Source organism: Castanea sativa, chromosome 3 (genome assembly GCF_040712315.1).
Source record: "Castanea sativa cultivar Marrone di Chiusa Pesio chromosome 3, ASM4071231v1".
In the NCBI taxonomy this organism is placed as follows: Eukaryota; Viridiplantae; Streptophyta; class Magnoliopsida; order Fagales; family Fagaceae; genus Castanea; species Castanea sativa.
The window spans coordinates 19973706-19987586 of record NC_134015.1 but is presented as its reverse complement, the minus strand read 5'-3'; the positions used below and the strand labels follow the sequence as shown (position 1 = coordinate 19987586).

Sequence of the window (13881 nt, the reverse complement as noted above, 5' to 3'; positions counted from 1 at the left end):
CATATCAAATTAGAATGAAAACCTCACCCATCCAACGAACATGGCATTGTCCTTTTTCTCAAAAAAAAAAAAAAAAGGCATTATCCTCAGAAGTCAGACCTCACCTTCTGTGGTCTGACTCAGAGTACTCCGCGTGTTCCACGCTAAAGGCAATGAAATTCACTCTAAAATCATGTAGTCAACAAAAGCCGTGTTACGTTGGTTGTAGATTTTGGACTTTGGAGTCCTTTAAACTCCAAAATTGTTTCTTTTACTACTCAACTCCAAAATTTTGAACCTAAAGAATACTACCAGAACAATGGTGGACACCCATCAGAACCAAAATTCAGTCCAAGATGTTTTGGACTATGATAGACAGAAAGAGCTGAAAGCCTTTGATGATACTAAGGCAGGTGTTAAAGGACTTGTTGACTCTGGGATAGTGAAAATCCCTCCCATATTTGTGATACCAGCAGATGAACTCTCGTGTGAGAAATCATATTCAGGATCAACCCACCTCCAGGTTCCAGTGATAGACCTCAAAGACATCCATGAAGGCGGTGTTCAACGAAAACAAGTTGTTGAGGAGATTCAGCATGCTTCAGAGACATGGGGGCTCTTCCAGATTGTGAATCATGGGATCTCTGAAGATGTCATGGATGATATGATCAAAGGAATTCGCAGTTTTCATGAACAACCAACTGAAGTAAAAAGGGGGTATTACTCGCGTGATGTACCAAAGAACGTGAATTTTTTTAGTAATTATCACCTTTATAAGGCAAAATCTGCTAACTGGAGAGATACTCTGTCTTTGGCCATGGCTCTTGTTGCTCCAAGTCCTGAAGAATATCCAGCAGTCTGCAGGTACTCCTAGTCCTTGTGGTGTAATATGCATAAACATGTTCTCTTTCTTTGAGCTTCAAGTTTGCTTTGAATACTTGCAACAGCAATATGATAAAAAGTAGCTCCTAAATATGATGATGGATATTTGATTCATAGAATCGTTAACACTTCCATTTTGAGAGATTAAAAAAAATTCTCTATATGGTCCTAAAATAAAATTTTATCAAGGAACAATAAGGAGTCATTAGAAGAAAATATATCCAGAACCCAACAAAAGAGACGAAGAGATCCTTTTCCAAGATTTACTCCAACTGTTCTTTGATAAAAGTGAGTGTTGAATTTTGAAGAAAACAAAAATCTCTGTGAGAATTCTGAGAAATAAATTGCCAAGACAGTTTTTTCTTCCCAAGAAATCATAACAAAAGACTTGACTTAAATAAATTTGAAATTTAGAGGACTTAATTGAATGAAAGAAAAGTTAAGAGGTCTGAAATAAGTTTCAATTAAACTTAGAGGGTTCAATTTGCATTTTAGCCCAAAAAAATTATCATATTGTAACTTCTGTTCTGATAAAAAGTGTAAAAATTGACACTTGGTTTAATCCATAAAATTTTCCCAACAACTAAACAATATTTCCTTGCACAAAATTGAGCTCTCCAATTTTAGATGGATGATTTTCTGAAATTAAAAGAAATAGGATGTGCAGCAGTAGCCACATAATTATAACATTGCAGTTGATGTGTGTTTCCTGATGCTAAGTAAGGTGAATTAAGCAACTCCTGAGAAGGCATCCTTCAGATACAACATATATGGTGAAAATTTGATGTGGAATAATTGTCTGTATATCTATCCATTGCATAGCTTTCTAATTAAACAAACTGCAGGGACATTGTAATCAGTTATTCACAGCAAGTAAAGAGGCTGGGACTTACCCTCTTGGAGTTACTATCCGAGGGCCTTGGGCTCAGATCTAATCATCTGGCTGAGATGGAGTGTGCTGCAGGACACAGCCTTGTCTGTCACTACTATCCAGCATGCCCTGAGCCTAACAGAACAATGGGAACCAGTGAGCACACAGATCCTGATTTCTTTACTATTCTTCTACAAGACCAAATTGGAGGCCTACAAGTCCTTTACCAAAATCAGTGGGTTGATATCCCTCCAGTGACAGGAGCTTTAGTGGTTAATCTTGGGGACCTTTTTCAGGCAAGTACAGCTACACACCATACAAGAAACAATCTATTAAGAAGTGATATTGCAAATGATTCCCAATTACTCCCATAAATTGTCTTTGCTATGACGTTTGAATTTGATTAATATGAGTTACCTATCAAATAAGGATGATTAATATGAGTTTTGTATGTGACACCTATATTTGATGAACTTCTCACACAATTTCCACATATTGTTTGATTTCCAAGATGTTCTGAGACATTGAAGGACAGGGAAACTAACAATATCCACTCGAAACCTGTTATATCATTCTACAATTCCATCTCTTTCTGTCTTTTTCGACAACAAAAACGAGTTCCAATGCTTAGGAAACATGCAAAAGTAAAGAATGAAAAATTTTGAAGCTTCTATGACCCTTATATTGCCTTATTTGGGATCTACTTTACCATCTCGATAATGCAGCTAAGACAAAATCTGATACAAATATAAAACATGTGAATGTAACAGCATTGTTTTGGTGCAGCTTATCGCAAATGACATGTTCATAAGTGCGACACATAGAGTCCTGGCCAACCAAGTAGGCCCTAGAATATCAGTGGCATGCTTGTTCAGCAATCATATGCAGAAGCAGCTGCAGCCAGTCAATCGGCTTTATGGTCCAATAAAAGAGTTGTTATCAGATGACAATCCACCTTTATACAGGGAAGCATTGGAGAAGGAATATGCTTTCTGCTATGTCTCAAAAGGACTCAGCAACTCTGCACTTGATCATTTCAGACTCTGAGTTTTGAAGGAAGGAATTTATGCCTGAAGTATCTGCAATTTGACATTAAATTTACAGAAGTCCCCCAAACCAATCAGTCACATGAGTTGGTTTGTGTTGTTCCAAGTATTGTGCATGTGTGTGTCTGTATGATTGTGTCTCTGAAATTTGAGAAGGTACCTACAGTTGGGTTGAATATTTATTTAAAGTTTGCATTCCACAACAAATAAGCACACTAATATAGGAAATTCTAAACTTAATGTAACATGCACGCTGCAATAATATAGGGATTATACTTATATTTGAGAAAAAAAATACTACAATTCTAAACTTAATGTAACATGTTACACGTGTTCCATGAAATGGCAGTATACATTTTTTTTTTTTTTAAATTCTTGGATATATTCAAATTAGCCAATCAATTATAGTATATTACAACAAAAAAAAAAACAAGTAAATTTTCTCTATTTTAATAAAACAATACTATAATTATATAATTTAAATATTTTTATTAAATTACTTTATATATATATATATATGCATTATCTATTGTTGTTGAATACAAAGTACATTATATGTTCCATTATATAAAACTTTAAGAAAAAATTATATTATATTTTTCTACCCATTGCATGAGTCTGCTACTAATGTTGATAAAATTATAAGAGATAAGAGAATAATATAATTTACAACCAAAGAATGTGACAAAAGAATGCGACACAACGTGGGTAAACATTACCCATGACAAGGGATGAGCCATCAAAGTAATACAAATTACAAATTAAAAGTCATGTAAACATCTGAAACTCATCTTGGTTGCTTTCAATATCAATGGTCAAATTATATATATATATATATATATATATATATAGAGAGAGAGAGAGAGAGAGAGAGAGAGAGAGAGAGAGAGGGCTATGTTTGCAATTGACCAAATCTCAAGTGTCTTTTTGTATTTTAAACAAAAATAAAAGTACATTATGAAACCCAATTTTAGCAGAAAAAGCTACAAACCAAGGAAGTCAATTTCATATCAAAAGTTATATCGGTTTGATAAGAAAAATGAGATATTTCAATACCGGTTAATACTGGTGTATTGTTTCGAAATTACTGTTAATTATATATATATTTACATATACAATTATTTATTTATATATTAATAAGTTAAAGTTTATACAATTTAATGAAAATATTTAAAGTTAAAAACTTATATCTCATTTTATATATATATATATATATATATATATATATATAGTTTATACAATTTAATGAAAATATTTAAAATTAAAAACTTATATCTCATTTTATATATATATATATATTGTCTTTGACATCTTCAAGATTTCACAGCTAGTGTGAACAGTTCATAGTTGAACTAAGGAGAAAAATAAAAAGTGAGTTAAGTTTGATTTGATGTTCACATGTGTCACTGACTTAGACACACAAAACAATAAAAGTAAAAAAAAGATAAAATTGTTTTATTAACCTTTGTGTTAGCAGACTCAGCACATAAAATGAGAAAAGACAAAGAATTTGAAAAGACAAATGAAATAGAACAGAAGAAAAAGACATTTGGAATCACCACCAGCAACGTACTCCCGGCGGCATTGTGAGGAAACTAAATCAGAATGTTACTGACTTAGGAATATTAGATCTGTAAGCGAAACTTTTTTTTTTTTTTTATTTTTTTCAGACCTGAAAGCCTTGATTTTTCTGTTCTGGACCGGTAGAAGTTTTTTGGCTGAAATAAGGTATTTGCTCCGGTAAGGCCGGAATAACCCATAATGATTGGTATTTTAACCGGCACGAAACAAATTTATTTTTGTACCAGTTTAGGTTACGGTAAGAAAAATACCAGCCGTATCGGTCGATACGGTACGGAATCGACTCCACTAGATCCACAAACCAAAATCTTATTTAGAAAAGGGAAAAAAAGAAAAAGAAAACAGCATAACAAGAAAATCTTTTTGAAAAAAAAATTACACATATAATTGACATGAAAGCCCACATAATAATAATAATAATAATAAAATGAAAGTGCACTTTTGGTCCTTAAAATATGCATGATATTATTTTTATTTTGGCCCTTTACATTTATAAATTTTCATTTTAGCATTTCATGTTTGATTGATTTTTCTTTTGTTGTTTGATACGTTTTTTTTGTTTGTTCTTTCAAGAAAATGAAAATTTTGAAACACAAATAGTCAATAGGAAAACAGGTCAAACATGCGAGCAAAAAAAAAAAAAATGTAAATAATCAAAATGAAAACAATTCTAAACTTTAAGAACAAAAAATGTACTTTATCCTAGTATTATTTTTAAGAGAAGATAATTTAATCTAGTTAGAAAGTATAATTGATGCGAGAAGAAGACAAAGAAACCCACAATTTCTTGTCACCTTATTTATTTTTATATTTTTGGATGGGTTCTTGCGATCTTGTCACCTTCATGGCCAAATAACATTGACAAAGGTAGGAGATGATATCACTAAGCAACGTAATTATTAATATATATATATATATATATAATAGATTAATTTAAATAAAAGACATGGGAATTTTTATTTTGGTGGGTGGGACGACCGAAAGATTGACGTGATCTACCAAGTGCAACTAATAATTAATGGAGGTTATTGCTATTTTTTCAAATTAGTGTTAGAGCATTCACAGTAGTGGAGCTAAATAGTTATATTGCTATTTAAGCTCCACTCAAACCACAAAAACCCACATGCAGCAGTGGAGGCAAAGCTAAAAAATTTTAGCTTTGCGCTACAGTGCTCATGTATCAATACATGAGCACTGTAGCTGAAAGTTATAAAAAAAAAGTAATATTTTATTCGGCAGTGATTAAAAAAACAATACTTCACTCATTTCCCTTTTTCATTTCACGCAGACCTCTTTCTCTTCATACACTCCTCCGGAAAGCATCTCCATTTCAATCTCTCCTTTTCTTTCACTTCACAGTCCCTCTCTGAGCTTACCGCCACCGCCGCCGACGCCGTCTTCTCTCTTCAGTCACTCCGCCGCCGACGCCGTCTTCTCTCTTCCCTCTCTGAGACCCACGCCGATCAGCTGAGACCCACGCCGACGCCGTCGATAAGGTCTGGACCGTCGAGCTTCACCGCCGATAAGGTCTGGATCGTCGAGCCTCGCCGCCGATAACTTCTGGATCGTCGAGCTTCGCCGCCGATAACTTCTAGATCGTCGATCTTCATCGCCGACCCATCTCTCCCAGTCCTCCATTTCACCGCCAATCCTCATTCTCATCGCCCACGTCACTGTCTCATGCCGCCAACCCATCTCGCCCAGTCCTCCATCTCACCGTCGATCTCCATCGGCACCGCCTTCATCGGATTCAAGAACGCCGCGGATTTCGTGGCGTGGCTATGGCTGGATTTGTGATTTGTGTGGGTTTGTTGGTGTGATTTGTGATTTGTGTGATTTGTGCTGATGGTTTTTTTCTGTGATCTTGGTTGGTTGGCAGTGGTGGTGGATCGGTTTGTGGAGTTTTTTTGTTTTGTGTTTGTATTATTTTATTGTAATAGAAATATTATTTTATTGTAATGTTTATATTATTTTATTGTGTTGAAAGCTAAAATAGATGCACTGCTGCAGCATGTTTTGTAAAGTGTATAGGTAAAATAGATAAAGTAACTTTTTGTATAGCTAAATTGCTAAAATTTTAGCTCCACTACTGTGGATGCTCTTAGTTTACTTAAAAAAATTATTGCAGAATGCTTACAGTATTGGCTTGCAAACATTGGAGACGACATGAGTACAACACATCCTAAAATAATCATGTGTGACACTGTGACCTCTATATCCTATCCAATGCAAATAGTAAGGGAAGCCTTATTTTTCCTTATAAAACTTCATTTGGTATATCGAGCTATACAAAGTACTAGGGCATAATATCTTGTTTCTATAAAATAAATAAATACTAGGGCAGATCTTTGAGTTGAGATTTTTACCTTTTTGTTTTTTGGTTGCCACAAAAAAAGTGCTTTTCATTAGGAAAAAAAAAGATATATAAGACCATACACTTTTGTGCAATAATTTTGATGTGACATGTTATGAGTAGTGAAAAAAAATTTAATTAAATAGACTATCAAGGTCATTATAATAAGTTATTCATTATTTTTATATTTTTATACAAAATAGAATTTCTACTTTAGCTGGTGAAACTCCTTCTTAGAGATTTGAACCCCAACCCTTGCCCCCCACACCCTACAAATATTTATACTTATAAAGTGACCAACGCACCAAAAATGTGCGGTGATTATAATAAGTTATTCATAGCATGTAAAGAGGCTAACTGAACAATATGATTAACAACCAAAGCATGTGAAACAGTGTGGGTATGCAACCTATTGAAGAGATGACTTATAAACTATAAGGGATAAGGTTATAATATGATTTACAACCAAAGCGCGCATGTGACACAATGTGGATAAGCAACTTATGAAAGAGATGGTTCATAACCTATAATAGAGAAAGCCATCAAAGTAATACAAATTGCAATTTACAATAACTAAATGAGTTACAACACCACCTCAATAAAAGCCATGCGTCCACACTCGTTATTTCTGATGCCAGCATTGAATCTCATGCACATTCACAATCACTAAAATTGGAATTGCTTCAACAAAATCCAGCCGAAAGACAATGACTGAACAAAAGGAGAATAACAAAAACAAAATAAAAACTCAAAGCACATTCAGACAATTCCAAAATTTCACTACCAAAAAATAAATACTAAACAAAGCGTCACTTCAGCTGCAAGATTATAGCTTGTTTGGATGGATGGGGAGTAGAGGGGAATAGAGTAGAGAGAGTAAGTTAAAGTACCTTATTTGAATGTTTTTTAAATGATGAAAGGGAAGGATTTGGAGGGGTTCTAACTACTTCTAAACTCTCATTTTTAATTTCTCTAAATTGGAAAGATTTAGAGAGTAGAATATAGAAGTGCTTAACCAAATGAATTACCAAATTTACCCTTACCATATTAACAAAATTACAAACTATGAAAAGACTAGTTATTCCCTTCATCCTTACTTAATTTTAAAAACATCCAAATAAGGTGGAGATAACCATTTCCCTCTACTCTTCTCTTCCTCCAAACTTCCAAACATAATATTAAAGTTGTTCTTGGAAGTCTTTTGTTGAACACTACACATACCCTTGTTGACATATAATAACATCCTCTACAAATATGATTTTACCTTTATGAATAATGAATCCATCATGCTCGAACTAATCATTGTATAATTTGGTAACTTCGTCCTCATTTTGGGGCGTAGCTAGAAATAATTACTTGGGGAGGGGGGGGGGGTTGTAGTAGAGATATATTGAAATATAATTCAACCAATTTTCATTTGATTCAAACTACGAAAATTGAAAACTACGACGATAATTTTTCGGTCTTTTATATGGATACTCTATGTTTCTAGGTTGATATGGACCTGTTATGAGATAAGCAGGTTGAATTTCATCTTGTTTGTTGATAGAGAATTTATATATTTATTTACGTGATCCTGGATCATGACCTATCCCTTTAGATTGAATTTTTGAACATTTGGAGGGACGCTCAACAGACATTGAAGTATCAACATTTTTTTTTACAGATTACCTAAGTTTTGAATGACATACAACTTTTTCTTAAAATATGCATTAATTATTTGTCATTTGCTCATTATTTGGCACCTAATTTCAATCCCCCAAAAAAAAATCAATTCAAAAAAATGATAAACTAACTTGGAAGAAAGATATAATAAATTATCATATAAAATTCATTCTTATACAGTCTCATGGCCCTCACCTCACCCGGACCCACTCAAGAGACAAACAATACAAAAGCCAAAAAGGTTGAGTCATAGAGTCAGTGGGTCAAGAATAAAGAATCCAATAACAATAAACACAAAAAGATAAAGTCAAATAAATATAAATTGCTTTACTGGCAAAAGATATCACATACACATACTTGATATTTCTATTATGCTATTTAATATTTAGTTCAGTTCTAGAGAAAAAGAGAAAGAATTGAGATGAGATGACTGAATGAGATACCTTGAGGAATTGAGGTGAGGGCTTTAAGATTTGAGGTTGAGCGATGAAGGCTAGGTGAGGTCAGTGGCTAGTGGAGCTACAGCGTCATGGCGAGCCAGAGAGGTGTGACCGCATGACGTGAGGATTGAGAATTCAGGCAACATGAACTGAGGCCATCAAGCAGAGTGTAGAGGCGTGACTGCATGAAGACTAGGAATTTAGGCAAAAGCGTGAGGTGATTTTTGTTTGATTAGGATTAGGGATTTTAGATTTGGGGTTGGGTTGGGCTGGAAGTGCCTTTAGTTTAGAGAATAATTTTGTATGATTAAGGATTTTGGGCTGGCCGGCTGGGCTGAATGTGGACAAATATTTTTGTTTTATTTGAAGTTGTATTGGACTAGTTGTTGAAAATAATTTAGGAGGCCGGATTTAATTCTTGGAGGGGTCCATGTCTTTTTTTAATATACTCTAAGGCAAACTTTAAGGGGGTGTTTGGTAGAGTAGTTTGAGATGAGATTTTTGTAATTTTTTGAAATTTGTGTGGGTGAAAAAATGTGTAAAAAAGTATGTAAAGTTGTTTAAAATATTAAAATGTGAGTTTGAGATAACTAACCAAACAGACCCTAATCCCACCCACCCCACCCCCAAGGAGCTAAGTAGCTCCGCCCCCGTCATTGTATAGTGTACTACGTACCATTCCAAATAAATCATCATAATTACTTACATACTTTACAATTCACACCGATATAAGTCATGTCTGGTTCATGGCATTGACACAACACCACGACAAAGATGAGTATTTTTTTTTTCCCGTCGCCATTGGTATCTTCAATCAAACAAAGTTTTCAAACTTTTGTTTTTGTTTTTGTTTTTTGTGTTTTCACTTTCTAGTTTTTCCAATTATACGTTGACTAAATTTAGTTTAAAAAAAAAAAGGAAGAAAAAGAAATCATAAGTTTCTACTCACCCACCCATATGTATGTTCTCCAACCAATCAAGTTTCATGCTTAGAGGGCGTTTGGGTGCTGCGTTTTGCGTCCATGTCTCGACCCAAAACGCGTTTCAGTTTTTTTTTTTTTTTTTTTTTTTCGCTGCGGGGGGACAAAACCGCAGTGCGCGCACTGTTCACGCACTTTTTCAGAATTTTTTATTAAAAGTGGGTTCCACGGTATTATTTACACATTAAAAAATTATTTTACTACAGTACTTTTCAGTTTTCAGTTTTCAGTTTCAGCTGCATCCAAACGGACCCTTAGTCACTCTTCATTTTTTTTTCTCTCATTTTTTGTCTCTTCCCAATTCCCTTAAGATCATCTCTCTTCTCTTACTTTCTTCATTTTATCTATTTTATTTTGGTAAATTAGACTTTTGATTTCTAAAGTTTGTCTTATACATCAAAATGATTTTTAATGTTTCAAATATGTCAGCTTAGTCCCTAATCTTTTAGTATTGTGTCAAATAGTTCATGCCGTTAAGTGGTGAATGACAAAGCTAACGTGGCTAATGGTATTATTAAAATATTTATTTTATGCCACCCAAGTAGTCACATATGCTACCACATGTCTTTAGTTTTAAAAAATAAAATAAAAGATTAGGAATTTGTTTATTTTGGACAAATGTGAAATTTTCTTTTATTCATTTTCTTTCCTTTGCTTTCTCGAGAACCAAATGGAATTAAAAACCAGTATTCAAAACTCAATTTCCTTCCTTTTTCCCACGTTTTTACAGCAACACAACAAGGGGGAAAAAATCTTCGGAGCTTAGAGAAGTCATTATAAAATCCTCATTCTCACATAAAAATATTATTCCTTTTATTGACTGAATACAAAAATGAAACTCCAAATAAGATACATAGTCAACCCCAAATTTCTTGCTATTCCAAACCACCACAATTTTTCTTCAATTAATTCACCAAACAAGGACTAGCACAAGCACGAGCTTGAACTTCAATTCGAAGTTGCAACTTCAAAGCACAATATCTCTGCATTGAGAGAGAGAGAGAGAGAGAGAGAGAGAGAGAGAGAGTCATGCCCCAAACACAAAAGGGTAATTGCAAATTTTTGAGAATAGCAGTGGTTGGACCCAAAGGTACTTGTAAATTTTTCTTTTTTGAAAATTCAATCTAAATAATTCATACCAAGTACGAATATCAAGAATTTTCATAATGATTTCATTAAATATACTCCCAAAGTGAGTAAGAGTTCTATACAATAATTATAAGAACCATTGGCCACAAAAGAATGGAGGTCTGAATAAATATAATTACATATCATTAGCTTATCCTATAAGTGGGAATAAAAGTCATGACCACTATTAGACACAAAAAAATGAGTCAAACCTACTTTAGGATGTACATCATCTAAAGATTATCATCACAAAAGTCTAGCTTCAACTAGTAGTTAGTCTAACTACAGCTAGTCACAAAAACCTATCTCAAAATTATTATTGCATACTCTGAAAAAGTTTGTAAAAAAAAAAAGGGATAAGAAAAAGTCTAGTAAGTAACATAATTAATGGGCGCAGGGAAAATGTAAGTTTCATGATGATGAAGAATATACAAAGCATGTTATAATTTGAGAATTTCCAAATAAATTCTACAAAATTATTTCTAATAATAATATGACAAGAATGATTAAAATGATACAACACAAAGCTTCTCAAAATGTTGGCATGAAACTACATACTACATTCTTTGAGCAATAACAATACAATTCCAAACCCAATGTTACATGACAATGTCGTCACAAAGACAAAACTAATTTGCCGTCACAAAGACGAAACTACTCGTCGACACACAACCGGAACTAAATATGTTGTCACAAAGACGGAACTCATCCCCATCACAAAGACGGAACTCAATAACCATCACAAAGACGGGTGCTAAGATACCAATGTCACATAGACTTTAGTATTTAGCTAGGTAATCACTAGGTAATCACATGCCACAACACATTGGTAGAACATAAAGAGCTCATAAATTACATTTAATCCAAAATACGTAATTCATTTCCATGTAGTTTCATAAAATATTTGAATAACTAAGATACTTACAAGGTTCTCAAAGCCTTCAAAACCATTTCTTGTAAAAAAGATTTTCTATTAACTTCCCAAATAGCATAGTTCAAGATAAAACATCTTTAGAAATTGCAAACAATGCAATAATTTCCAGAAATCCATCATTAAAGGATTAAATCAACAATGCTTATATTCTCCATACTAACAACTCATGCATTTCCCTATATGCAATACCAAATATAATGCACTTTTCATAAATAATCATATACATTAAGGTTACAACACAATAGTTTTTAGAAAAATGTAGTTTCCATAAACAATTTTCCAAAATGAGTTTAACGCAAAAATAACATTTCCTGCAACATGGTTATTTTCAAAAAAAAAAAAAAAACTCTCATTAAAAAGCTACTTACCTTGCAACCCGCAAAAGCTTAAATCCTCAAGCTCCAAAGGAGATTAGTTAGTATATAAACAATATCAAGCAAACCTATCACAATAAGTATAAGGCTTGACATTGCATCTAGCTATGAATTAGAGATTGCTAAATAAGTAATTAATTAGTCAAGCCTAAGTATTTAACCTCACAAGTAATGTATCCCACTTCAAAAGTTACCCAATAATTTAATTCACAAGGCATAAACTCCAATTTACAAAATTAACCCATTCAAGATTATCTCCCTAATGCTAAAATCTTTAACAATTTATTAATAACTCCCATAAGATTTACACATCATCATCAAGAGAGACCCATGAAAAAAAAATCACAATATCTACCAAGATAAGAATTTTAAATTTTCAACTAGCTCCAAATAATCTCAATAATAATAGAAAATTAGATTTACCAATTCTCACATGATATAACTCAAAACCCCTAAATTTTCACTATAAAAAATCTTAGATAGCCACTATTTTAAAAACCATAAACCACTCATCAAATAAATCTACCAAGACAAAATCCATATGTATAAACACATGAATATCACTTCTAAAGCTCATAAATCACATGAATATCATTATAAAGCATAGATTATAAGAACATCTAACAAAAGCATATAACCCCACCAAAAGATTATGAATTTTTTAATTCAAATAATATAGATGAATGAGCTTTATCTTTTTCCTACAGACTTTTCTTGTAAACTTTGCCGGAAAAAGATGACCGAGGTGGTGCGGAATGATGAGGTAGGTGGGGCACATGTGAGGCATAAAAAAATCTGACTTTCTCTCTCTCTCTCTCTCTCTCTTTTTTCTTTTTTTTTTTAAATTTATTTAAGGGCTGGGTTGTCAGAGAGAGAGAGAGAGAGAGAGAAACGGGGAAAGAGGGGAGTGGGGTTTGATATTTTATTTGAGTAAGAAATAAAGAGATTGACGTGATGAGTGGCTTATTAGGGAATATGGTTTCTTTTAGTTCATTAATTATATTTTATAATAGGACTAGTTAGTTTACTGTTTGAAATTGGGGAAAGGACTAAGCAAATAGAGTTGCAACTCAATCTAATGAGTGGTACTGAATCATTTTTCAGTTTGAATTTGCTTGAGCTTTGAATTCTGGGATTTTAACTCTTGTTTGGTTCCGCAGAAAGCAAAGAAAAGAAAATGAAGGAAAGAAAACAAAATCGAATTTTAGTCTATAATAAACTAATTTCAAATATATTATTTTATTTTTTAAAATTTAAAACATGTGGCAGCATATGTGTGGCTACTTAGGTGGCATAAAAATAATGATTTTAATAACATAGTTAGCAATATTAGATTTTTCCATTAATCACTAATGACATGAACTATTTTGACATAATACCAAAAAGTTAAGAGTTAAATTGATAATTTTAAAATGTTGAGCACCATTTTAAAATATAGGACAAATGTTTGGAACCAAAATTGTAGTTTAACCCCTCTTTTCCCTACTCTCCCTATTGCTTCATAATTTTTTTTTTTAAAGATTATCAAGATTGTAGGATTTGAATGGTCAGGAGCTAACGGTGGGTCGAGACTGGGTCTTTTGTAGGTGCCTGAAAATGGCATAAGTGTCAAGCGGATGGTCAATTTTTGTTCTTAGGGCCTTAGGGG

The 13881-nt window shown here is 33.1% G+C and overlaps 1 protein-coding gene across 1 annotated transcript; it reads left to right on the top strand.

The window, feature by feature from the left end:
• The first annotated feature begins 126 nt into the window (after nucleotides 1–126).
• On the top strand, nucleotides 127–2985 carry LOC142628222 (1-aminocyclopropane-1-carboxylate oxidase homolog 1-like). The gene is made up of 3 exons (XM_075802282.1): nucleotides 127–843; nucleotides 1707–2028; nucleotides 2519–2985. The coding sequence occupies exons 1-3, from the start codon at nucleotides 299–301 to the stop codon at nucleotides 2777–2779; spliced, it is 1128 nt and encodes a 375-aa protein (XP_075658397.1). The 5' UTR covers nucleotides 127–298; the 3' UTR covers nucleotides 2780–2985.
• Nucleotides 2986–13881: the final 10896 nt, after the last annotated feature.